This window comes from Primulina tabacum, chromosome 7 (genome assembly GCF_025594145.1).
Source record: "Primulina tabacum isolate GXHZ01 chromosome 7, ASM2559414v2, whole genome shotgun sequence".
Taxonomy (NCBI): domain Eukaryota; kingdom Viridiplantae; phylum Streptophyta; class Magnoliopsida; order Lamiales; family Gesneriaceae; genus Primulina; species Primulina tabacum.
In genome coordinates, this window is record NC_134556.1 from 40,266,049 (window position 1) to 40,293,862 (window position 27,814).

The 27,814-nt window shown below is 34.7% G+C and overlaps 2 protein-coding genes and 3 pseudogenes across 2 annotated transcripts; 2 read left to right on the forward strand and 3 right to left on the reverse strand.

Annotated features, from left to right (window-relative positions):
- The first annotated feature begins 6,786 nt into the window (after positions 1 to 6,786).
- LOC142552071 (putative inactive purple acid phosphatase 16) lies at positions 6,787 to 10,278 on the forward strand. Its single transcript, XM_075661673.1, has 5 exons — positions 6,787 to 7,295; positions 8,119 to 8,343; positions 8,816 to 9,107; positions 9,229 to 9,397; positions 9,773 to 10,278. Exons 1-5 carry the CDS (start codon positions 7,022 to 7,024, stop codon positions 9,983 to 9,985), a joined length of 1,173 nt encoding a protein of 390 aa, XP_075517788.1. The 5' UTR covers positions 6,787 to 7,021; the 3' UTR covers positions 9,986 to 10,278.
- Positions 10,279 to 16,910: 6,632 nt separating this feature from the next.
- Positions 16,911 to 20,322, forward strand: LOC142550794 (cytokinin dehydrogenase 1-like; annotated as a pseudogene).
- A 158-nt stretch (positions 20,323 to 20,480) lies between these two features.
- LOC142551016 (zeatin O-xylosyltransferase-like) lies at positions 20,481 to 22,015 on the reverse strand (annotated as a pseudogene).
- Positions 22,016 to 22,703: 688 nt separating this feature from the next.
- On the reverse strand, positions 22,704 to 26,288 carry LOC142550795 (zeatin O-glucosyltransferase-like; annotated as a pseudogene).
- Positions 26,189 to 27,814, reverse strand: LOC142552072 (zeatin O-glucosyltransferase-like). The gene has a single exon (XM_075661674.1). The coding sequence runs from the start codon at positions 27,702 to 27,704 to the stop codon at positions 26,316 to 26,318; it is 1,389 nt and encodes a 462-aa protein (XP_075517789.1). The 5' UTR covers positions 27,705 to 27,814; the 3' UTR covers positions 26,189 to 26,315.

Genomic DNA, 27,814 nt, shown 5'->3' on the forward strand with positions numbered 1-27,814 from the left:
TTGTAGAAAATGTAAAAAGCCAGGACATTATGCTAATCAATGTTGGGCTAAAAATAAAATTAATAATTTAAATATAGATGATAATCTAAAAAAAACATTATTTAAAATAATAATGGATTCAAATAATAATTCTGACAGTGAAACTGAGAATTCTTCAGAATCTTATATTTCAGAAGAAATAATAGATAGTGAATCAGATATTTCTGATGATTTAAATGAATGTAATAATTGTATACAAGAAAAATCTTGTTTAAATCATATAGAAGATAAAAATGATGAATTTTATAAACTAATGTCTCAATTCAATGATTTAAATATTAATGTGTTAACTAACAATAATATTTTAGAATTTCTTAAAATGATTAAGGATCCAGTATTAAAATCCACAATTATTGATCAAATGGAGAATACTGCTTCAACTAGCAATAATAATAATAATATTTTTGTTAAACAAGAACAAGCTTACTCTATGAAAGAAGTTAAAAATCTTCTTCAACAGAAATATAGTAAACAGAATCCAGTTACTATACATGATTTAGTTAAAGAAATAGAAAATCTTAAAGAACAAGTAAAAATTTTACAACACAATAATAATAGTTTAAATTATCGTGTTTCAATCATTGAAACTAATAATAATAATTCAGTTAATAATTCTGATAGTTTTGATAATCTACAAGATATTTCTTTTCCTGATCCAGATAAAAAACATTTATCTGTTTTAAGCATGATTATATCTCAAAAATGGTATACCAATATAACTTTATTAATTGAAAATTCTTATAAAAAGAATTTCATTGCTATGATTGATGGTGCAGACTTAAATGTTATACAGGAAGGATTAATTCCTACGAAATATTTTCATAAAACTACTCATTCTCTCTCTCATGCAGAAGGAGAACCATTAGAAATAAATTATAAATTACCAAAAGTTTATATTTGCAAAGATAAAAACTGTATTCAAACCAGTTTTTTTAATAGCAAAAGATATTTCTAGCCAACTTATACTTGGTCTTCTTTTTATTTATCAAATTTATCCTTTAACTTATGTTGATGAAACAGGTATTATATGAACTTTTCAAGGTAATCCTATTTCCTTTAAATTCATAACTAAACCTGTTCATAGAATTCTTAATGAATTACAAGAAAAGATTGATAGGAAAACTTTTCAGATTAATTCTTTAAAAGAAGAAGTTAATATATTAACTATAGATGATAAATTACAAAATCCTAAATTACAGGAAAAAATTAAACTTATTTATAATAAGTTTTCATTAGAAATATGTAATGATCTTCCTAATGCTTTTTGGAATAGAAAGAAGCATATTATATCTCTTCCATATGAAGAGAATTTTGATGAAAAAAATATTCCTACCAAGGCTCGTCCTTGTCAAATGAATTCTGAATATTTAGAATTATGTAAGAATGAAATTCATTCTTTATTAGAAAAAGGTTTGATAAAGCCTTCTCAATCTCCTTGGTCATGTACTGCTTTTTATGTTAATAAACATTCTGAACAGGAAAGAGGTGTTCCAAGATTAATCATAAATTATAAACCTCTTAATAAGGTTTTAAAATGGATTAGACATCCTATTCCTAATAAAAAAGATTTATTAGATAGACTTGTAAATGCTATCATATTTTCAAAATTTGATTTAAAATCAGGATTTTGGCAGATTCAGGTAAAAGAATCTGATAGATATAAAACTGCTTTTAATGTTCCAATAGGACATTATGAATGGACAGTAATGTCATTTGGCCTTAAAAATGCCCCTTCTGAATTTCAACATATCATGAATGATATTTTTTTATAATTACAGCAATTTTATAATTGTTTATATTGATGATATCTTAGTATTTTCTAATGATATTGAAATACATTTTAAACATTTAAATATGTTTAAAAATATTGTTATTCAAAATGGACTTGTTATCTCAAAATCTAAAATGATTTTATTTCAAACCAATATTAGATTTCTCGGTCATATGATTGAGAAAGGAAAAATAATTCCTATACAGAGAAGTATAGAATTTGGTTCAAAATTTCCTGATATTATAACTAATAAAACTCAGTTACAGAGATTTTTAGGAAGTTTAAATTATATTTCTCCCTATATTAAAAATCTTACTAAAGATTCTGCTATCTTATATGATAGGTTAAAGAAAAATCCTTTACCTTGGTCTGAAAGACATACAATAGCTGTTAAAAATATTAAGAAAAAGGTTAAAAATCTTCATTGTCTTATGCTTGCTAATCCCCAATGGAATAAAATAGTTGAAACTGATGACTCAGATATAGGTTTTGGAGGAATCTTAAAACAGAAAGATCCTCAAAATAAACAAGAATATCTTATTAGATTTTATTCTGGGAAATGGAATAATGCCCAGAAAAATTACTCCACAGTAGCAAAAGAAATTTTAGCTATTGTCAGATGTATTTTGAAATTTCAAGATGATTTATATAATCAAAAGTTTATTATAAAAACTGACTGTAAATCTGCAAAATTTATGTTTAATAAGATTTTAAACATGATGTTTCTAAACAAATGTTTGCAAGATGGCAGGCTCATTTAGCTCCTTTTGATTTTGAAATAATTTATAAAAAAGGTGAAGATAATCACTTACCAGATTTCTTAACTCGAGAATATTTATCCTAATGTTTTTATCTACAAATATGTATTCCCGAGGAGGAAGAGGAGAGTCCTCTTATAGAGGGCGATGTGGTAGGGGAAAACCCCCTAATATCATTGCACAGCATAGGTAAACAGAGGCTAATAGCCCAGAACTTATCCAGTTCATCAGCCAGTAATACTGAGCAAAATAATGAGTTATACAATGAATTTCAAGAATTCTTGAAACAAAAGCAAGAAGTAATACATATTCTCAATCTTCAGCATCATATGCTAATATTATCAAAGAGGATGATAATGATTCAGCTCTATATACAGAGACAAAACATCGAGAATTGATTCTTCTTATAGAAGAAAGAGATACCCAATGGGAAAAAACTCCATGGACTATAATGGAAATATATTTAAACAATACATCATATGTATATGGTTCTTATAAGCAAAGAGGATTTTATGAAAATCTTATGATATCTACAAAAAGTGTTGACATAACTCACTTTTTCAGTAATACTCAGCAGAAAGGAAGTTATAACTTTTCAAAGTTTATCATCAAGAAGATCATATCTATTGAAGAATGGGGTATATCTCCATTAGTTGAAAAAGAATTTTATTCTGAAAATCATAAATGAGTTTTAAATTCAATTTTTGGGATTATATTGAAAGTTTTAATAAAACCTTGTTTTATGAAAATGAAAAAAGAAAACATACTTGGTTTTTAAAAATTTTTGAAAATGTTTTTCACTATCCAGTTCCAAATTGGTTTTTAATATGGTGGAAGATATTTGGTCCATCCGCAAAGATTTTGCCAGAGATTTTTATAAAACCCATGAATACTTGGTTAAATGTTTCTCCAATTATTAAAAAATCATTTTCTGAACATTGGATTGATGGAAAGACTATATGTCTATTTTTCATGGAATTTGGAATCCCATGGATCTGGAGATGGCAGCCAGAATTCGGTTACACAGATGAAGGCATCCCTTGCATATGGAGGGTTAGTTCCACAAAATTTTGGGACAAATTATTAAGAGATGATCCAGAAACTGGAAAACCATATGGTTATGAAACTCTTCATCAAATGGAAGAAAAAATTTCTTTATATCAGAAAGAAATTAATAATCAACAAAAAAAAGAAAAAGCCTCTATGAGTCCTTTCAAGATTCTTACTCAGAAATATTCTGAAATATATTCAAAAGAAAAAATGATCGAGATCTATATTGAAGAAATGAAAAAAGATCTTTTCCAGAATATTGGAGGTGCTGATTCAAAATCAGATAAATCTATGGCGTCCGAATCTAGTGAAAATCAATTTATTCATCTTATGAAGATGCATGATGCTCAAGACCCTGAGGATGATATTCCTCAATTTTCTCAGATAGATGACATTTTTGAGAATTTGAAAAATTCTTTAAAAGACAATGTTAAAGATGATTAAAATCGTCAGAAAAAGAATTTGCAGCTGGTGCAGTTGGTGGAATATCACATCATGGCATATCGGGTGAAATATCATATCACTGTAGACTTTTTGACTACTATTTGCATTAATAATGCATTGTATTATTTACTTTAATAAATTATTGTACTGTTTTTATTTTAGATGGAATCCGGGGTTTCATGTCCGGCTCTTCTATCTATTTATAGGTTCATTCTGTGTCTTTAGGAGGACACGGTTGAGTTTGCTCCCATCTCATTTCTCTCTTGTAAAAACCCTTCTGAATTATATCAATAAAAGTTTGAAGTTCTGGTAACAAATTTGTAAGTTCTTACTATTTTTATTTTCTGTTTTTATTTACTGTTTTAAATTTTTATATTTCATTAGTTGAGCTTGTATGACAGGCTAAACCATTCGTGCTAAATTATTACCTTACTATGACATGATCTATATTTATTTGTTCTTGAGATCAGATTGAGATAATAAAATATCTATTTAAATTTTTGGAATTTAATGTAATATAAGAGTCTTTGGTTAGAACATAAGGTAAAAGGATGAACCAGGAAATGGTAAACACAAGGTTCGAGTTTAACCAGGAAAAATAAATTCATGTTGTAGCCCTTTAGTTGCTTAGCCGAGAGATGGCGTTTAAGGCGTTCATGGGTGATTTTTATGAATTTATGATTCTGAGGTGGACCTCGGTAAAATCCTCTGTTGTTTAATTTATTTGGTATATCTTTTATAAATCCTTTTATGTTTTGTAAAAGTTCCAAATATGAATCTTATATTCATTATTATTCTGAGATTTAAATTTTTCATTTTCTTAGCTCAATCAGAGTTGAATATGGTATATAGGCTGGAAACCAATAACCTCCATGTGTGCGAAAGCCACTAAGGAAAAGTTTGGTAAAACAAAGCCACGTATCAGATTCCTCATTCTGATCCCAAGTCTCAGAAATCGAATATGTAATATTGATTTTTTTTTTATATCAATTATAAAACTGAATATAATGTCGTATACTTTCTTTTTTTGAATAAAAAAACTTACATTAATATAAATTTCGAAAATCCAAAATACAATATTAGAAAACCATTTAGGAAAACTACTATACAACCATTCCAAACTAGACTGAGGACAAAAGAATTTCACGAGCAAGCGTATTGGTAACATCATTAGTCGATCTTGATATGTGTTGTAAGGAGATGAAAATAGGAGACGCAAGAAGATTGCATACCTCCGAAATTAGAGCACGAAAAGGATCTTTATCTTCTACAAGATATGTCTTTGTTTGTAAAGAATTCGAAAAGATACAAATACTATTGACGTAATATCGCACACAAAAATCCAAACCAAAACGAATAACAAGGATTTTTATATTTTTGAAATGTATAACGACTGAGATGACATATTTTGTTTGACGAATCACATTTATATTTGTCGAAATTGGATCATGTATTATAAAAATTTCGGCAAATTTAATCATTTGTTCTGTGTTTTAATATTTTTTTTGTGGAAGTGTTGATATATTAACTACATACATTGCTGTCATGTGAAAAAATGACTAAAATTGCAAAAAAAAAAAAAATTATAAATCAAATATATCAATAAAACTGAAATTTGACAATATATATGATAAAAATTACAATTAAAGAGAAACAAACATACAACATCAAAATTTCAATTTTCTCAATTTGATTTTATAGAACAAAGCATATTATTTTGTAATGTTACTATCAGTTACCATATTATATCATAGAGGCTCAGATTTTAACATTGATATTTTGATTTATTGGTGTGTAGCACTAAAAGTTGCCTGCACAAATCCCGTGAAGCCAATCCAAATATCGACAATATCATAGCAATTAATGCAATTCAAGAATTCAGCCTTAGTTGGAAACATATATAAAATATATGACTAAATATTTACATACTAACATAAAATTTTAAATTAAACAAATTATACTATTTCAATAATTTTTAACAGATATGATAACATAAATAAATTAATAATTTTTAAATTATTTAATAGTGTATGAACCCTTTATATTTATATACGTTTTTATGTAAAAAAAATATTAAGTTTTTCACCGGAGAGGTTTGATTTTAAACCCATACTCCAGATGATTCCCAATATTCATTTTATGTAAAATTAATTATAATTTTTAAAACAGTACCATTCAAATTGATCGAGATAGATTTGAATGGTACCAATTGCATGCAAACAGTTAAATACAAATATTTTATAAAAGATATGATAACCAAAATTATTATTATTATTATTATTATTATTATTATTATTATTATTATTTCGAAATCATCAAGAGCAAGTGAGCAACGATACTGAAAATGGAAATTAGAATATTTAATCTAATAGTAACAGTTTTTGCTATATGTTATGGAATATTGTAAGGAATATTACATTATTCTTACTTGCAACTATCTAAACATTACATGGTCCACATCGTATTCGGGATTGATTAATCATATATGTAAGGGCACTGCCACATGATAGAATCAAGGGCTCAAATTTAGCCACACATACATGGGGTTCATTAATTTTTTTTTAAAATCACATATGTGTGTGAATCTTGTCCATCCAAATCATGGGGCAATGCTACACATGTAGCATCGAAGCTACCCGTATTCGGAAATATGCCATCAGATATACCTTTTGCCGAATTACTAAAGAAACCAAACAAATTTTGGCGTTCTTGATTTTCTAGTAATTATCTTTATCATATATACCAATAATATTTTAGCTCGAGTTCGAATCCTCGAATAAGAGACGTTTATATACTCAACTTTGGATGTACGTGAATGGAAAACCTTGTGAGTTGTGACCACCCACAAAGGCCATTAACGAGGGAACTTTAATAGTACAGCAACATTGTTAGCGCTCATTGATCATCTCTTCTTCCGCCCGTTACTAATTTGCTTTGACTTAATAGTCGATGTTCATTCATGTCCACCTCTTCAACCCAAAAGCAATACTCAGTCCAATGCGCCGTAATCATGTGTTTATCATTAATCTCAGCCGTACGTTCAGATGATCCGGGGCTGATCCTCCGTGGAGCGCCGTCGGGAAATATTATCCGGGTGCGAGAGGGCTCGCCGTTCAAGATCGCTCTTTTCGCCGACCTTCACTTTGGCGAGGACGCGTGGACGGATTGGGGTCCGCTCCAGGATGTTGGTTCCGCGAGAGTCATGTCCACCGTGCTGGACAAAGAGGAACCAGGTGCGTGTGGACGTTATCCAAAACAAAGTTTCGTGTAAGGTATTTTAAAGTTGCATTTCCATCATTTGAAAGAAAAGATTTGATCTTGATTTCAAATACATCAATAATAATGAGAGTTATTGAAAGGAGATAGAATTCGAAATCCTGGATCAATCCAAATATACAGGAATTTAAAAATAATTATGTTAAGTGGTCAGAATTTGTATTTATTCACAACTTTTTTGTTTTGCTAATTTGGGTTGTTCACGCGGAGTAGGGGATTTTAAAGTATCGATTGAAGTTAGCTCAGTTTCATGGCGTAATTTTCACAAAAAAAAATTATTCTTTTCGTTGTACTTTTGTAATCTGAAGTCAACATGAATAATTTTAGTTGAAAATCTCAAGTCAATAGTCTGTCGGAATCTTATGCAACTGTTACTTTTTCAAGTGATTCTGTTTGTATAATGAACCTAATAGTTTAATGGACTAATTGATATAATTTTAGTAATCCTCCCATTCTAGAACTGTTTGAGTACTTTTCATTTGGTGTAAACCTGGAGATAATTTAATAGTACTATAATTTTCTACATCATCACGTGTTGATGTATCCTATAGTTTGTTGATAGTGAAATGCGGAAATTTTTATTGATCAACGTGATGATATTTGAGGCATCTCACATCCAAAATGGGGCTCGATTTGGGTGTCCCATTATTCATGACTCACAAAAACATCACTAATCTTAAGGTTGTGATATACTAGCAAAATATGAACATTTCGCATGATGATCAGCATATTGTGTTCTAGTCTACTGCATATCACAATTAACTGGAAAATTTACTGCAGATTTTGTGGTTTATCTGGGGGATGTGATCACGGCCAATAACATAATGATTGAAAATGCAAGCTTACATTGGGATGAGGCAGTGTCCCCGACAAGATCGCGTGGAATACCGTGGGCTAGTGTTTTTGGGAACCACGATGATGCTCCATTTGAATGGCCGATGGACTGGTTTACGGCAACAGGGATTCCGAAGCTTCATTGTCCTGATGCAAATACCTCTGATGCAGGTGACTCTTGCGATTAAAATTATCATAGATTGGAGGAGAGAGAGAGATACATAAGTTCACTTTCTCATATTCTTAGGAGGAACAACAATTATACTTGTCATGTGTGGCTGTCAATACTGCGCAATATTTGACAAGTAACATTTGGTTACGTGAGATTTAAAAAATTCGAGTTTCACTGTTATCAGCTACTATAACTTCGAAGCAGATGACATTAATTCGTCGTCTACCCTTTTTTTGAGTCCATTTTTTGTGTATCTCTCAGCTTCATAACATCTTTTATGTCAATTCTTTTTTTAATTTCAACAATGGTCACTCGTCACTTTTCTTTAATCTGCTCTGCCTCCAAAGTCAAGATTCAGCATGATGAGTATTCTAATAATTTAGTCCAGTTCAATTTCATTTTCAAGACTTAAGGAGGCACAATTTAGAAAAATAAAAGCAACACCTTAATTCATTTCATATACTTTTCCAGGACCTTTTGCATCATGTGGTGAAGAATGCAGCTTCAAAGGGACTTCGCGTTTGCAGTTGATGAGTGATGAGATCAAGCAAAACATATTGTCGTATTCTAAGAAAGGTCCCAAAAGTCTATGGCCTAGTGTTTCCAACTATGTCCTTAAACTTGCTTCATCAAGTAATTCCGAAGAAGCCTCAGCTTTCATGTACTTCTTTGACTCTGGTGGAGGATCGTACCCCCAAGTTATCTCTGATGCTCAAGTGAAGTGGTTTAATCAGAAGTCTGAAGAGATCAATCCAGACTCGAGGTTAGAACTTTGTAAAATTTTATTTTGTATTTTTTTTCTTTAAGAAGACAGCATTACCAATGAATTAATTGCTCCGACTATTAATTTGAATGGAGAACTATTTTATTTATTTTCTCCCTAGGGTGCCTGAAATAATTTTTTGGCACATTCCAACCAAAGCATTTAAGAAAGCGGCTCCTAGTTTTTTGGTACGTAAGCGTTGCGTTGGCTCGATTTTCTTGGAGGATGTTGCTGCACAAGAAGCTGAAATGGGTATCATGAAAGTTCTTGAAGAAAGACTTTCAGTCAAGGTAAGTGCTAAAGGGTGTGTATTCGGTACGAGTTTTGGTTGTGTCGTGTAGTATTTTCTAAAAACAAAAAATTCACACTTCATGAATTTATCACACTGGAGTCGTGGTTCCTCAAATGCATGAATAATTTCCTCAATCTCCTTGTTGTTTTGGTGTCAGATGTTTGAGAATCTGTTTTTCCGATGAGGTTTTTTCTTAAAATTTTACCCACACACCGATGTGGCTCAAAGCCTCAAACCAAGACCAAAGTTCCGCCACTGGCCTAATTGATTGTCCTCTGCCTAGACAACTATTCATTTGCGTTGAACAAAGGAAATATCATGGTCCCGTAGTGATTATATATATTGTTTCTGAAATGTTTTGTGGGGAAAGCAGGCTGTTTTTGTAGGCCACAACCATGGATTGGACTGGTGCTGCCCTTCCAAGAATCTCTGGCTATGCTTCGCTCGGCATACTGGTTACGGTGGATATGGAAACTGGCCAAGGGGAGCTCGGATTCTTGAGATCAATCACCAGCCGTTCTCTCTAAAATCATGGATTAGGATGGAAGATGGGCACACACACAGTGAAGTAATCTTGAGCCCCTGACTTTATACGAGGAAACTCAACGAGGCGAACAAACGAAGAGGAAGACAGGCCATGAATCAATTGTGTAGTTTGATATATATTTCTAAAGCCGTTGAATCCAAATATTTAGTAAGCAAAATTTATAGTTGATAATAATAATACAATTTAAATTATATAAATTTAAACTATATGGCATAATTTGATACACATGATATGATAAACATGTGATATATGATATAAGGATAAGTTAAATAAGATGTATGATATTATATTTAATGTTTGGTATGATTTTAATAAGAGTGATTAAATTTATATATTAGATTGTAATGACAAAATTAACCTTATCATAATAAATTTTATAATTTCAAAGTTGTTGCTTGAGTTCATTTTTTTTATCTGTTCATGCGCCGATAGTGCTTGCATGATTTATTTATTTTCATCTAATTTTATATATAATATATAATATGATAATTGAGCCCTTGATTTAGTGAATCAAGTCAAATATCAATTTTTAAGGTTAATCGAGTGATACTAATAATTTTATTGATATTTATAAAAATTATTTATATAATTATCTCGAATTCATTTATATAATTATCATATTATATAATATATAAAAATAAATAAAAATATTTATTTGATTTTAATTTCTACCTACTAACATACATTTATAAATGCTCAAGTGTCATATTTCGATTATTGAATATATAAGATAATAGACTCAATTGTTGTTCCGTATTAATTCCACCCCTGATAGTTTCTTTAATTTGTAATTCACAGAAATCGAATGTATGTCTCGGACTGCCACAAAGACATACAGTGAAAACAGGAAAAATAATCGTTCCTTCCGACAAATCCTGGCATTCACCTATGAAAACTACAGTGATAAAGATGATAAATTCAAAAGACGTACTTCAAAATTATTTTACTCAAGTTTCTGATACATCGATGGACCATGCAGTCTGACCCAAAATTATTCCCATAGAGATCAGAATTATTTGTATAAGTTTATATTTTAATGAAATGTGAAGTTATGTTTAGGCTGTTTATTGGGATAAAAAGGGCCCCAATTTTTCTCGACTTCAGGGCTCTTCATGTTCCCATCAAACAGTTCAAATATATAAAAACTGTTTTATCTTTTATTAGCGAACAAACCTTCACGAACGAAAGATAAACTCCAGAAAAACTCAAATGAATATATTGAAGAATTGTGTCTGTAGAATACAGGGAAATGTCCTATTTATAGTAGCAGAGTATGTAAATGAATGTAAATGAATAAAGCGTATTTCTCTAAAGCTAAAGCGTGTAACAATTCTAATACTCTCCCTCAAGATGGAGAATGAATATTGTGAATAGCCATCTTGGACAAGAGATCTCGAAACTGTGTGGGGAAGAGAGATTTTGTAAACAAATCAGCAAGCTGCAAACTTGAGGCCACATATAATACTTTGATGATCCCAGCTTGTAACATTTCCCGCACCACATGGCAATCTATTTCGATGTGTTTAGTACGCTCATGAAATACCGGATTGGAAGCAATATGCAGTGCTGTCTGGTTATCACAAAACAAAGGTACTGGAACATCACAGCGTACTTGAAAATCATTGAGTAGTGAAAGTAACCAGACCACTTCACACGTTGCATTCGCCATTGATCGATACTCTGCTTCGGAAGACGACCTGGAAACAGTATGTTGTTCTCTTCGATTTCCAAGATATCAGTGACTTTTCCAGAAGCACACAAAAACCAGAGATTGAACGTCTTGTATCGGGGCAAGCTGCCCAGTCAGAATCAGAGAACAAACTGAGCTTGAGGTTGGATGAGGAGCTGTAAAACAAGCCTTGACTCACTGTCCCTTTAACATATTTCAGCACTGAGTGTATAGCTTGCAAATGAGTGTTTCTTGGCTTGGAAACAAATTGACTTAGCTTGTTAACTGAGTATGCTAAGTCAGGACGTGTAACAGTAAGGTAAAGGAGCCTACCAACCAGACGTCTATATACGGAAGGATCTGAAAGCAATTCACCCTCTTCTGCACTGAGCTTCAAGCCCACATCCAATGGTGCAGTACGCGGCTTACAGCCAGTGAGCCCCGTATCAGCAAGCAATTGGAGAGCATATTGCCGTTGACATATAGAAATGCCTTGTGATGAACGTGCCACTTCAATTCCAAGAAAATATTTGAGGTCACCCAAGTCTTTTAGTTTGAATTGATTGTCCAGAAATGTTTTCAAATAAATGGCTTCTTCTTCATTGTTCGTGACGATGACTATATCGTCCACATATACTACTAAAGCCAGAAACACATTTCCTCGATTGCGAATAAACAATGAATTATCTGCATGAGATTGAATAAAACCAATACGAAGCAATGTAGAAGAGAACTTGGCAAACCATTGCCTAGAGGCTTGTTTCAAACCATATAAAGACTTGTGCAACTTGCAAACTGCATTCGAAGGCAATGTCTCCCCCTGTCGTTGATATCCCGGAGGCAACGACATATACACCTCTTCAGATAGGTCACCATGCAAGAATGCATTATTGACATTCAGCTGTATTAAAAACCAGCCATGAATGGAAGCCAAAGCCAACAAAGTTCTCACGGTTACCAACTTTGCGATAGGAGAGAATGTCTCAAGATAATCAATTCCCTCTTGTTGCATGTATCCCTTAGCTACGAGCCTTGCCTTATAACGTTCTAAACGTCCATCAGCAAAGAACTTTGCTTTATACACCCATCTACAGCCTACAACACGTTTGTTAGGTGGCAAAGACACAATGGACCAAGTTCCATTACGTTCCAAAGCTCTTAACTCCTCAGACATGGCTTGTCTCCATTCAGGTTGCACAACAGCCTGAGAGAAGGTATTTGGTTCGATGATGGATGATATAGCATGAACAAAAACTTTGTGAGCTGGGGACAATCGATGATCACTAAGGACAGAAGACATCGGGTGAGCTGTGCAATTAAAAGACGAGGGCAGTAGTGGTATAACAATGAAAATCACTCAAATGACTTGGAGGTTTGATTATTCTATTAGAACGACTTGAATGTATCGGGTTATGTTGAGTAAGGACATGAGAGGATTCAAATTGTGTTGGTAAGACATTTTCAAAAAAGGAATCCAAATGTGAAAGAGAGGACTCACTGTAAAAAGGAAAAATGGTCTCATGGAAAATCACATCACGAGAAATGTATATCTCATTTGTAGCTAGGTTAAGGAGTTTGTATGCCTTGAAACCCAATGGATAACCCAAAAACACAGACTTAATGGCACGAGGTGAAAACTTAGTACGATGGCTCAAAGAGGTGGAACCATAACACAAACAACCAAAGACTTTTAAGTGAGAATATGAAGGTGGTTTGAAATGCAAAAGTTCAAATGGAGTTTTATGTGAAAGTCGAGGAGAAGGAGTTCGATTGATCAAATGCACAACAGTTTGAACACAATCACTCCAATAAACCAAGGGAATGCTCGACTGAAAAAACAAAGCACGTGCTACATTGAGTATATGTTGATGTTTTCTTTCCACAACTGAATTTTGTTGTGGTCGTTCAACGCACGAGTGTTGAGAAATAATGCCTACGCTACGAAAGAAATTAGAAAATTCAAGCTCAGGAGCATTGTCAGTTCGAACGGACCTTGATTTTACATTCAAATTGGGTGTAAATCATCTTGAAGAAAATAAGGAATATGTCAGATACATCAGACTTAGCTTTGAGAAAATAAACCCAAGTGAATCGTGAATGATCATCCACAATAGTGAGAAAGTACCTATAACCTTCAATACTCAAAGTGGAAAAAGGACCCCAAACATCAAGATGTACTAGATCGAACAAATTGTCACTAATTGAATTATTTGAGACAAAAGGCAAACGTTTCTGCTTAGACAATGGACAGACATGACATTCAAACTCCTTTGCTGGACATAAGTTCCCAAGAGCTAAATCTTTGCCTATGACAGATAATCTGGAAGGAGATGGATGACCCATTCTAAAGTGCCAAAGTTTACATTGAGTTACGGAAGCATTACAAACAGTAGACAATGGTGGAGAAACCTGTGGTACCATCCTGGAGTTGCTTAACACATAGAGATTGCCAACTCTTCTACCCATCCCAATCATCTTGTTCTCGTTGAGCGCCTGAATTTGACAAGAGTCAGAAGTAAAGGAAACTGAGCAAGGAAGATTAGTTGTGAGTGAACTAATTGACAACAAGTTGAAATGAAATTGAGGAACAAATAAAACATTTTCCAGAACAAGATCACAGGACAAAGTGACCGAACCAATATGTGTGGCTGGGGCAGTGGAATTATTTGGCAATGTGACAGTGGAAGCAAGAGAGACATATGAAGAGTAAAGTGATAGAGAACAACAAATATGGTGTGTTGCCCCAGTATCCAACACTCAATCACAATTTAGAATTGAAGTAAAAGCAAAAGATAAGGGGTTTATACCACTGAAACAGGAAACAGAAGGCTCATGCTGTTGTGCAGCCGAATTGGGGCCATATCCAAGTTGGAGTTGAGAACTAAGGAAGGCAATGAGCTGCTTGCAATGCTCAGGGCTAAGTGAATCACTCAAAACACTTGAGCCTTTGTCACTGGAATGACAGACTTGAGCAACATCAGTAGAAGCAGAAGTGGAAGCTCGAACTTGATTGACTCGGTTGCGGTCTTCACTTTGCTTTTGCTTGTACTTGGGATGACTAGGTGGATACCCATGAAGTTGATAGCATTTGTCTGCTGTGTGCCCTGTATAATGACAATAGGAACAAATCATTTGTTTATCATTTTTATTCCCTTCACCATGTGAAGACCCTTTAACAAAGGTTGCGGCAAGAGATTGGTGTATAGGTGATTGTGAATTAGTAGAACCAGAACCACCATAAGCTTCTTTATGTATCGATCTCTGCCTTTTCTCCTGTACCACAAGTGAAAAAATCTTAGAAATGACGGGAAGTGGATCCATCATTAAAATTTGAGCTCGTATCTGAGCATAGGAATCATTTAATCCCATCAGGAATTATAAAACACAATCCTGATTTTGATAATTCATTCATTCTTTCATCGAGCCACATGTACATACAGAAATCGGCTGGAAGTCCTTCAATTCATCCCAAGAGTTCTCATACGGGTATAATATCCACTGATATCCATCGATCCTTGCTGCAAACCGTTCAATAGTTTATTAATCTGAAATATACGTGGAGCATTACTTTGATGAAAGCGATCACGCAAATCAATCCAAATTTCATGTGCAGTATCAATGTACATTAAACTATCCGCAATTTCACGAGAAACTGAATTAAGGATCCAGGAGATGACCATGCTATTACAGCGCATCCAAGCACCATACAATAAATCCTATTTATAGTAGCAGAGTATGTAAATGAATGTAAATGAATAAAGCATATTTATCTAAAGTTAAAGCGTGTAACAATTCTAATATCTTTCTTTTCTTTTTTTGAAAGTGATTAATGTGAACCTTGAATTATTACCTCTTTTTTTTTTTCACGTGGTGATCGGTTTGCCTAATTTCACATGGCTATTTGGTTGATGAAAATTTTGAATTATTATTTTTCTTTTTTGATATTTGTTCAATAGTTTTCGAAGAAGAAAGAAATAAAAGCTATTTAATTAAAAATAATAAATTTTCAACAAAACTCAATCAATCAATCTAATCCAACTCAAAAATCTAAAAGGGATGCCCTCGTAAAGTTTCCAATATATGAAATATTAATATTTCTTTAGGGACAATATCGTTATTTCTTGGACAATAAGATGTTATTTCATCAACTGGAAAGATCATATGACATCGCAACATTCGTAGGCAATTATTTAAAGTAGATGTGTCTGGTCATAATCCTATGTGAGCGATTTTTGGGATGCTTTAGCATTTTAGTGTATAAATTCACATTTCATGTCTTCTTTCTTTTATATACAATGTTGTGCATGGAGAAACTAGTTAATCAAGAAATATGTGTGTTGATAATAGAAGGAGAATTTAAGAACTTGATGAGTTTTATGATACATCACCACTGCTCTTAAGGAAACATGAAACAAAAGTTTTATTTAATACTCAAAAAACCCTTATTTTAGGTGTTGAAAAAAAATCCATATTATTAAAACTATATTAATCTTATTTAAGTCTTATTCAAGCTTAAATTATCATATCACTTATTATTTAAAATATCATATAATATTTTTAAAATTTTTTACTTTTCTAAATTTAGTATAATTTCTGAATTTACAAACATTTTCGAAAAACAAAAAAATTAAGTAATTGTTTGCATCGCGTGTCAAGAGTTTCTAGTATTTGTATGCATATATATATATATATTTTTGAGGCAATATATAAGGATATAGTTGTTTATAACATAATTTGGCATAGATATTTTAGCTCGATAAATATGCAGATCAGACTCTAGAGCAATATTTTGGTCTGAGTAGAATGACGGTAGAAATCATCAGCTCGATTAACATGGTAAAATTGCTTCCCTATTTTTGAATTTGGCCATCGTAGTTTGATGTGTTGAAACTCTTTGTTGGTTTCCTGTGCATGGACTACAACCTGTAGATAACATTTGGCTCTGAAAATATGGAAGCTAAGTAATGTGAACTCTCTGTTGGTTGGTCCAAAAGTAGTAGTAAGATCAACAGGACAGCGACAAGAATCTGAAAAACGGGTGATTATAATATTTGAGTACTAATAAAAATTCTCATTTCTCTGTACATATCTCGATCCACTCATAAATTTAATTAAAGGGTTGGGAAAGGAAATCATGATCTCAAACTCTATCCACTCACTCTCTATAAATTCTTTTGTCACTAGAACTCGGAGCACGCACTCAGAAAATCCATTTTAATCTTCGGACGCATTAGAGATGATCACGGAACAGCCTCAAAGTTTCTTCGCACCAGCGAGGTCTCTTTTAGCCTTTAATTTGTACTTTGTTTTGCAATCAATAGAGAGAACCTCCCTACAGCATCTCCTCACTCAGTTCCATCAATCATGCATTCATCCTTAACAAATATTACATTTGATGGGAACCTAAGCTTTGACAACATTCAACATGTAGCTAAGGATTTTGGCAATATATACCACCTCATGCCTTCTGCAGTTTTACACCCAAAATCAGTTTTTGATATTTCGTCCGCTATAAAATATATTTTTGATATGGGCTCGACTTCAGAACTTACAGTTGCTGCACGAGGCCATGGTCACTCCCTAAAAGGTCAAGCACAGGCATACCAGGGTGTTGTTATCAACATGGAATCACTAAGTGTGCCGGCAATGAACATTCAGGCTGGGACATTGCCCTACATTGATGTATCAGCTGGTGAACTTTGGATAAATATACTGCATGAGAGTCTTAAACATGGGCTATCACCAAAATCCTGGACTGATTACCCCCATCTCACAGTTGGGGGAACGTTATCAAATGCTGGAATCAGTGGCCAAGCATTCCGACATGGACCGCAGATCAACAACGTCCACCGACTAAAAGTGGTCACAGGTTGGTTATCAAAAGTTCCGACACTATCGAGCTGATTTGAGCTTGAGTAGAACCTTACTGCAGGAGCTCAACTCGAAAAGCATTTTGATACTTAAGCTCGACTTCTGAGTATTTTCCCATTATCCCGCAATCTAATGGAAATATGGTTAAAACTTAAAAGTTTGTTTTGACATGTATGTAATGCATGCCTAGGGACATCATATGTTAAGAAGAAAAGAACAATTGGCCTTCATATAAAAAAAATATTTGCCAGATATCATTTGGAAAATCAAATGCCTCAAAACAATCAAAGACAGATGGCAATAATCTTAGTCATACTGTGCAGGTAGAGGAGAAATTGTCACTTGTTCAGAGGAGCGTAACGCTGATCTCTTCCATGCAGTTCTTGGAGGATTAGGACAGTTTGGGATCATCACCGAGGCAAGAATTGCCTTAGAGCGAGCCCCCAAAAAGGTCAATAGATTTTTAACATATTACAAAAGCTAATGTCACAGCACCAGACATCCATTTGCGAGTTGTGACGACTACTGGCTTTTCACAGGTTAAATGGATCAGAGCACTTTATTCAGACATTTCTACATTCACCAAAGATCAGGAGAAGCTAATATCTTCAAATGATTCTTTTGATTTCATAGAAGGGTTCGCCATTATTAATAGAACTGGTATATTAAATTCTTGGAGATCAACTTTTAAACCAAAAGACCCTGTTGGAGCAAACCACTTCATCTTTGATGGAAGGATTCTGTTTTGTCTGGAAGTCGCGAAACACTTCGATCCCCAAGAAAACAAACACATTGATAAAGTGAGACTTCGAATATCTACATAATGTCTTCAACTGCTGCACTTACGAACATTTTCACCCCTGTTTCTGGTCATGCAGGACATTGATACCCTCTTATCAAAATTGAGTTACATCGAGTCCACTGTATTCATGTCAGAAGTCGCTTATCTGGATTTTTTGGACCGAGTGCCATCTATCTGAAATGAAGCTTAGAGAAAAAGGGTTGTGGGAGGTGTCGCACCCATGGCTGAATCTTTTTGTTCCAAGAAGCAGGATTCATGAGTTTTCAGAGGAAGTTTTTGGTAACATTGTTAGAGATACCAGCAATGGTCCTGTCCTAATCTATCCCATGGAAAAGTCGAGGTACTTAATCTCGTGAACATAACTCTCTTTTAATGCATTTTTCCTACGATAATCTGATTCAATCTCGTTCTTTTATCCCAGATGGAAAAATAGAATGTCCCTGATCACGCCCGAGGAGGAGGTTTTCTACATAGTTGCCTTCCTATTTTCAGCAATGCCATCTTCCACAGGAAGGATGGCCTCGAACACATTTTTGCCCAACATAACAAAATACTACAATTTTGTGAAAGGCGTCGTCTCGGGATCAAACAGTACTTGCCCCATTATTACAATCAAGAAGAATGGAAGACTCACCACAAGTTCAGTAGCCTACAACAAACCTGAAGCAAGAACAGAAGGGGAAAAAGAAAATAGAATTTTTTTAAAAAAAAATCTGAAGTAGAAGCAGACTGTAGCAGTTGGCGCACGTTAAAACACAGCAACCCACAGGCTCATTTTAGCACGCACCCGTGAACAACTGTACCTGTGTCCACGCTTCCCTCTACTTCTTCTCCTCTCTCAAGTGTCGCTCTATTTTCTCAGTAGGGTTAGGGTTGTCTTCGTATTCTCTCTATAATCCGCCGTATTCTCTCCGCACCAATAATTTGTCTTGGTTAAAATTTTCTCCCCAAATGCCCATCACAGGCTTGGGGTTTTCGCGCCGTTGCAGCAGCTTGTCATGACAGATGGTCATGTTCAGGGTGATCTTTTGGCTCCTGAAGATGTTGTATCATTATTGATTGATGATGCTCAACTCGAACAAAAATTAAAGGAAGTTTCGCAACAGGTGGGAAATAACGCCTTGAAATTACTCTGCTTAAATTCAAAAGCACTTGTGATGATATTGAAGTACTCGTGCTTTATTCTGTGACCAGGCTAAAGACAGGCAAAAGAAGAAAGGTGGAACAAAGGGCATACGAGTTGATGCCGAAGGAGGTGGTGCATCTATTGAGGATTTTACAAACCCTGGATATGGTAGTGAATCTGAGCTTCCTGAGTGCGATAAACCAAAACCTACCAACAAAAAGGTGACATCCAACATCATTTTGAATTTTTATTGTAATTTATAAGTTCTCGTCTTCTAAGTTACCATTTGTTACCGGTTTTCTTGATATCTTGAGATATCTAAGAGTAATTCAGAATTGATTAATTTCTGCATGTGTTTTATATATTTTCTTAAGGCCTAGATGCATATGCGGAGGAAAGCTGCAACGGACAAGCAGGCTGAGCAAAAATCAAGGCCACAATAGAGTTCTAAAACGGTTGGCTTATCTTCTCCGAACTCAATGATAATGGACTATGAACACGATGTTCCAACACAAAACATTGACACCCTACAGCAGCAAAGACCTAAGAGGTTGAAAAGACCAACAAAGAGCTTAAATGAAACCATTGAGCCTGCATTTACAGCTATCCCTCCAGTATTTCAAGACCAGAATCAAATCACACCAGTTCCCTGAACCAGTACAGGGGATACTCCAATCTAAACTTCCTAGTTTCGTATATTGAACACTGGCTGCGGAAGAAGGTTACCGGACCGATGTACTGGAGACGAGTCAAAGTTGAGCTTCCCCTTACATTTTTTGGTGGTAGAATGAAGGTAATTGAGGAAAATCAAATATATTATGTATTATTTTGGTAGGACGTTACAAGCGGATATCCTGGTGAAAAATATCGTATTTTAATGATATTAACTTGAACAAAGCAGTCATGCAGTCCTGTAATTCCAGCCTCCTGACATGTAATTTTAATTATCGTCTAAATCATATAACATGTAATTCCAGCCTCCTGACATGTCATTTGTCAATCTAACGCTGGAGAGGCTAGTAATCTTTAGCTATAGCAGATACGATGATAAAGGTTACTTGTGTCTAGAGGAAAATCGATTTTTTTTATTAGGGATAACAATAACAATTAACTCCAAACTAATTCTTAAACATTTACTCATTGGCTACAATTACTTGACACTATTGATATGAGCAACGAATGAATCGAGCTCGAGTCGAGAAACACCACCTTCCTCGGTCGACTGTCGCATGGCAGCACCCAACTTCTCAGCTCTCTTCCTTATCTCTCCCCCATCTTCTGATGCCATCAATGTCTTCACGACATCCGCAATAGCAGAAGCCCTCACCACTTCTCCACTTGGATCCCATTCCCTCACAACAATCCCCACTTTCAATATCTCGGTTATGAGGAAAGCATTTCTTGGTTGGTCCGAGTGCATTGGCCATGCTGCTATTGGCACACCCATTGTAACGCTTTCAATGCACGAATTCCACCCGCAGTGGCACATGAAAACCCGCCTGTTGCTCGATGAGCAAGAATTTCTGGCTGTGGCGCCCAATCTCGCACCACAATTCCAGCCCCGCCCACCCTCTCTTCAAACCCTTTTGGCAATTCTGCTTGCCTCATTTCTCCAGAAAATATGTCTCCTTTATCCGCATCTCTTAGAACCCAGATAAACTTCTGTCCGCTTTGTTCTAATCCCAACGCCAGCTCTTTTATCTCTTCATCTGAAAGAGAAGTTGTAGTCCCAAAGGATACATAGATGACAGAATTCGACTCCTGTTGATCCAAGCCACTGTAAACATTTTGGTGGGCTGTCACTTGAAGGTAATTTGGGTGGGATTATTGGTCCAATGGCCCAACTTTTTCGATCACCAACAATCTCTATATTCGCCAAAAGGTCCAAATACGGTCCTTCCATCAATCTGGAGGAGTTGTATATATCTCCAGCTCTATACTTCAAATGTTCAGATTGTCGAGCTAAAAAATCAATGGCCTCATTTGATGCACACCCTTCAAAAGGTGGCATCTCTTTCGGCAGCTCTAACGGAAACCGTTTCCCCATTCTTTCGAGGGTATGAGTTGCCTGAGTAAAGACAGAGAAACAGTTGAAAACATAGGACTCTGCGTTTGGTATAGAAGCAACATCCTGGACTACTAAAGCCATCATAGGGTCGTGTATGACAACAATCCTCTTATATTTCTTGGCGAGTTCTCGCAGAAATTCAAAAATCGGTTGTCGTTGGCTCAGCGAGGCATCCCAGGCCGGTTGGAGCTGGCCAGGGAATTTGCGGGAAGAATCAGGATTCGGAGAAGGAGATTCAAAACTAGGAGTTGGGATGTCATGAAAACGGATCTCGGATAAATCCTGGGGACTTAATCCATTGACCCGAACTCTGGCCTGGCGCTTGTGGACGGAAGATCCGATGTAGTATACTTGAAGTCCATCTCTGGACAGCAAGCAAGAGAGTTGCATGAGCTGATTGATATGCCCTTGAGCAGGAAATGGCACCATTATCACTGCAACTCGAGCTGATGCATCATTTCGATTGATCAAGCTTCCCATTTTCAATTGATCGATGAAGTTAGTTTTTTTATGCCCGGAAATGAAATGAGTTGTGGGGGATGGCTGGGAACTCATATTATATATATCCCTGGAAAATTCTTTTTTGTCTCGTTCTAGTTTTGAGTTTCTTGTAATTTCTTTTTGCAGCATTTTTGAAATTTTAACGTTGTTCAATATGATATCTTATCTTATAATAAATATTATTTTGATATCAAACCCAATCTGATAAACTTCACATTAAATTAAATTAAACTAATTAAATATAGAAAAGGGGACAGAGGAATTTTGCACGGCGTTGGTACCGTGCTATTATTGTTTGTTTCTTAATTTGATACACATGCACAGACTGTGTCTCATGCATGAACCCTCCATTGAAAAAATCAATGAAGTTATTATCGCAAAGTATGTATGCAAGCTGGATTTTTCTTCTCCTGCCGAAGCTGCAGATATCATCGTCCATGTGACCACGATGGTTTAGGAATGGCCCAGGTTATTATTATTAGGGAAATTTGTTTTGTTCACGTATTTTTTTCATTTTGATTTTGGTTTTATGTAATTTAAATTTCATTTTTAGTCTGTATCTTTCAATATTTTGCAATTGGTCATTTTTTCTTGGAAATACTACTGCTATACACGTCAGCGTTATATCAACGTTATAATTGTATAATACCAACTTAACATCAGTAATAAATTATTACTGATTGACCAACAAAATTCCATGTATATGCGTATTGTTACTTGTTAGGATTGGTTGGTCTGAGTGCATTGAACACTTTCGATGCACGAATTCCATCCGCAACGGCTCATGATTCATGAATCCACCTGTCGCTGGATGCGCTCTCAATCTCGCACCACAATTCCAGCCCTTTCCACCCTCTCTTCGAACCTTTAATTTGGCAATTCTGCTCGCATCGCTTCTCCGGCAAAAATGTCACCTTTATCCGCATCTCTTAGAACCCGAATAAACTTCTGTCCGCTTTGTTCTCATCCCATTGCCAACTCTTTTATCTCTTCATTGGAAAGAGAAGTTGTTGTCCCAAATGTGACGTAAATGACAGAACTTGGCTTCTGTTGATCAAACCACTGTAAACATTTCGGTGGGATGTAACGTGAATGGAAATTGGTTGGGATTATTGGTCCAATAGCCCAATTTTTCTATCACTGGCAATCTCTCTATTCACCATAACGTCCAAGTAAGGTCCTATTAGCCTGGAGGTGGAGTATATATCTCCAGCTCTGTACTGCGAAGGCTCAGATTGTAGAGTGATGGTCGAAGAAATAAATCAAACAAAATTTAGATCACGCTATAGTAAATAGATGATTAGTTCAATTATAAATCATACATAGGACTAATATTTAATTATTATAATTTTTATTTTGTCACTTAACTTAAACTAGACAAAATAAATAAATAAAAAAGATAAATGAATTATTAATCAAAACTATTAAATAAAATAATTGTAATAAAAAACGATGAATTCAAAGATCAACGAGAGATTCAACTTTAAATAAAGCACCAAGACACATAACAATACTGAACTCTACTATGCTGACACATGTTAATTAATTATTTAATTATTGACAATCACAATGAAATCCCTATTATTTATTAAACGATTCATCAAGTTAATGAACCTATTTAAATCTAACATACCTATTATTCTTAATTAAATTTAATTATATCTAAATGCATTGAATTTTTGTGGAATTACAGTTTTTGCTTAAAACCGCACATTGAAATCAAATATTATTTTTGGTCTGTTTACTTATGTGTTGATTGACGTCTTTGTTGCTATATTTAACTAATTTTCTTTTGATTCATGATTAATCAAAAGATATGTAAATAGGTGATCATGCTATTAACAGGAAATATTAAGTCAACATCAATAAAAAAATATTAAAAATAAAACTAAATATCAAACAAAGTAAAAGTAAAAGTAACTTTGAATTCACTGGAATAAATCTAAGAAGAGATAAGAAAATATTAGCGTGGTTGACACCATTTTCCATTTGAAATTCTATTCTTCCTCGCCTTCTTCCTCCAGGTTTTCAAGAGAAAGTTGTGTCGTCATTCCTCCAAATTCTCATTCTCTTCCTGTTTGCTGTTGTACGTAATGTTCTGCCTCCTCCCTCTTCTCTCTTTGTTTGTGCCCATGTTCACCTTTTATTTCTTATCACCTTAAATGGTCAATCAATATCCAAAAGCCCAAATTTCATTTCCTATTTTCTTTATTTTTTTCCCTTGCCTACATTGTGTTTTATAAGGAAGTAGAATAAAAATTTACTTTTGTTCTTTTATTTTTTTATTTATACTACTTTTGTTTACCCTTGAAAGTCTAGTAAAATCACATTATCTTCAAAATTAAGTTTTTTTCATCTTTTGTTTAAATTTACAAATATTATAAAAATTAATTCAAATTAACACAAGATAAAAAATAATGACTCCAGATAATGACAAAATAAAGGATAACAATATAAGATAAACACAAGGTATAAGCCGCTTTAGTAAAGGTAGATACAGAGTTGAAAACGTAGGATTCTGCATTAGGTGCGGAGACAACATCCTGAACAACAGAAGCCATTAACGAATCATGAACCGCTATCACCCTCTTAGATTTCGTGGCAATTCCTTGCAGGAATTCAAAAATCGGCTGTCTCTGGCTCAACGAGACGTCCCAGGCCGGTTGGAGCTGCACAGGGAGCTTGCGAACGAAGAATCAGGATTTGGAGAATGAGATTCAAAACTTGGAATTGGGATGTCATGAAAATGGATCTTAGATATATTTAATCCACTGACACGAAGTCTGGCCTGGCGATTGTGGATGGAAGATCCGATGTAGTGCACTGTGAGCCCATATTTGGATAGCAAGCAAGAGAGTTGCATGAGCTGATTAATTGAGATGCCCTTGAACTGGGAATGACACCATTATTACTGCAACTTTCCCTTCTTCGTCATTTTGATTGAGCAAGCTTTTCCCATCTGCAGTGGAAAGATGAAGTTACTTTTCTTGTCCGGAGAAGAAATATTTTGTGAGTTGCAGGGAAAGAGTACGTTTGAGGCTTTTATTATCTTGTTTTAAAGGCTGATCATTCATGGATATTTGGCATTGGTTAATCTTATATGAAAAAGGGAAGAAGATTTAGCCAATTTGCAATGGTCGCCTGGAGTATTTGGCTAGACAGAAACCAGCTGGTCCATATGAATAAAGTGAATTCACCACCTTATGAAGATTTGATTCAATTTATGAGTTTTTTCTTGGAATTTTTGTTTTCACCCCAATTTAAAATTTTGTCAGTTCTTCGTGTACCCAGCTTGTATACCAACCCGATTTGATTTTTTATTTTAATAAAATAATTAAATAAAAATTCAAAACATGTAAATATTAATTATGATTTAAATACATAATAATAAAATCTCATATGATTTAAATTTGAAAGTCTAATCATAAAAAATACTTGCTACACAAAATAAACAATTATTTCAAAAAATAATAATTTTATAAAATAAATATTATACTATGCAAATTTATGATATCAATATATAATAATTTTTTTAAAAAATATAGTATATAAAAATGTAGCTAATATTTATTATTCTATATAAAAATACATCTCATATCTACCTGAATTGACTCGAACTCAACCGGATTACTTTTTTCATTTCAAATTTTGAGTCCAATTCTATCCGACTCAAGGCAAAAATTTGTGTGAGATGGTTTCACGGGTCGTATTTTGTGAGACAGGTCTCTTATTTGGATCATCCATGAAAAAATATTACTTTTTATGCTAAGAATATTACTTTTTATTGTGAATATCGGTAGGATTGACATGTCTTACATATAAAAATTCGTGAAACCGTCTCACAAGATACCTACTCCCAACTCAAACTTGAAAACTCTAACTCTAAACAGATATTTTTCGAGTCTACTCGAATACAGTTGACAAGATATGTTATTTTTGACACCCCAGCTAAAACCAACACAAGAGAAGACTAGTTGTTTTATTTTTTTTTTCTTTTCTGACACAGCTTTCTAACAGAAGAAGAAAAAAAAGCCTTAAACAACATCCCTAAAATAGCAAAAATAGTCCTCTAGATTTGTATTGTTCGTGCTTTGATCATATATATTTATAAATTCGGATTTTGAGTTATAAGTTAGGTTGTGATTTGACTATTGGTTATTTTTTGATGAATTGCTAAAATAGTATTAGTGTATTACACACGTCAATATTCCTGAGATCGTAATAACACAGTCGAAAAAAATTAAAAAGTCAAACACGACCTAACTTACCAGAGCAAATCACATAATTGGCAAAACAAGAGGACATTATTGGCTATTTTTAGTTGTAATAAATCTATCTAGTGATATGAGCGATAAATGAATCCAGCGCGAGTCGAGAATCGCCACCTTCTCCAGTCGCCCGTCGTATGGCAACACCCAATTTCTCAGCCCGCTTCCTTATCTCTTTCCCTTCTTCTGATGCCATCAATCTCTTCACCGCATTCTCAATACTTGAAGCCTTCACCATTTCTCCAATGGGACCCCATTTCCTCACAACAATCCCCACTTTCAGTATCTCGCTCATCAGGAAAGCGTTTCTAGGTTGGTCTGAATGCATTGGCCAGGCGGCTATTGGCACACCCATTATAACACTTTCCATGCATGAATTCCATCCGCAATGGCTCATGAATCCACCTGTCGCAGGATGAGAAAGAATTTCCGGCTGTGGCGCCCAATCTCTCACCACAATTCCGACTCCTTCCACCCTCTCTTCGAACCCTTTTGGCAGTTCTGCTCGCCTCGTTTCTCCAGTAAAAATGTCTCCTTTATCCGCATCTCTTAGAACCCAGATAAACTTATGTCTGCTTTGTTCTAATCCCAACGCCAGCTCTTTTATTTCTTCATCCGAAAGAGAAGTCGTAGTCCCAAATGATACATAGATAACAGAATTCGGCTTCTGTTGATCGAGCCACTGTAAACATTTCGGTGGGCTATCACGTGAAGGTATGTCGGGTGGGAGTATTGGTCCAATGGCCCAACTTTTTCTATCACCAACAATGTCTTTATCCGCCAAAAGGTCCAAATAAGGCCCTTCTATCAATCTGGAGGTGTTGTATATATCTCCAGCTCTATACTTCAAAGGCTCTTGTTGCAGAGCTGCAAAAGTGATGATCTCGTCTGAACAACATCCTTCAAAAACCGGTACCTCTTTTGGAATCTCGAGCGGGAACCGTTTCCCCATTTTCTCATAGATAAAAGCTGCCTGAGAAAAGGCAGATATACAGTTGAAAACATAGGATTCTGCATTGGGTATGGAGGAAACATCCTGGACTACAAAAGCCATCAAAGGGTCGTGTACAACTACAACCCTTTTATATTTCATGGCAATTCCTCGAAGGAATTCAAAAATCGGTTGTCGTTGGCTCAACGAGGCGTCCCACGCCGGTTGGAGCTGCCCCGGGAATTTGTTGGAAGAATCATGTTTTGGAGGAGGAGATTCAAAAGTTGGAGTTGGGATGTCATGAAAACGGATCTTGGATAAATCCTGGGGATTTAATCCATTGACACGAAGTCTGGCCTGGCGATTGTGGACGGAAGATCCGATGTAGTGTACTTGAAGGCCATATTTGGATAGCAAGCAAGAGAGTTGCATAAGCTGATTAAGATGCCCTTGAGCTGGCAATGGCACCATTATCACTGCAACTTGAGCTGGTTCGTCATTTTGATTGAGCAAGCTTCCCATTTGAAATGGATCGAGGACGAAGAGACTTTTCTATCCAGAAACGAAATATTTTCTTCGAGTCATAGATTGGTGTGATCGGAAGTTTATATCACTGAAAAATATCAAAGCGG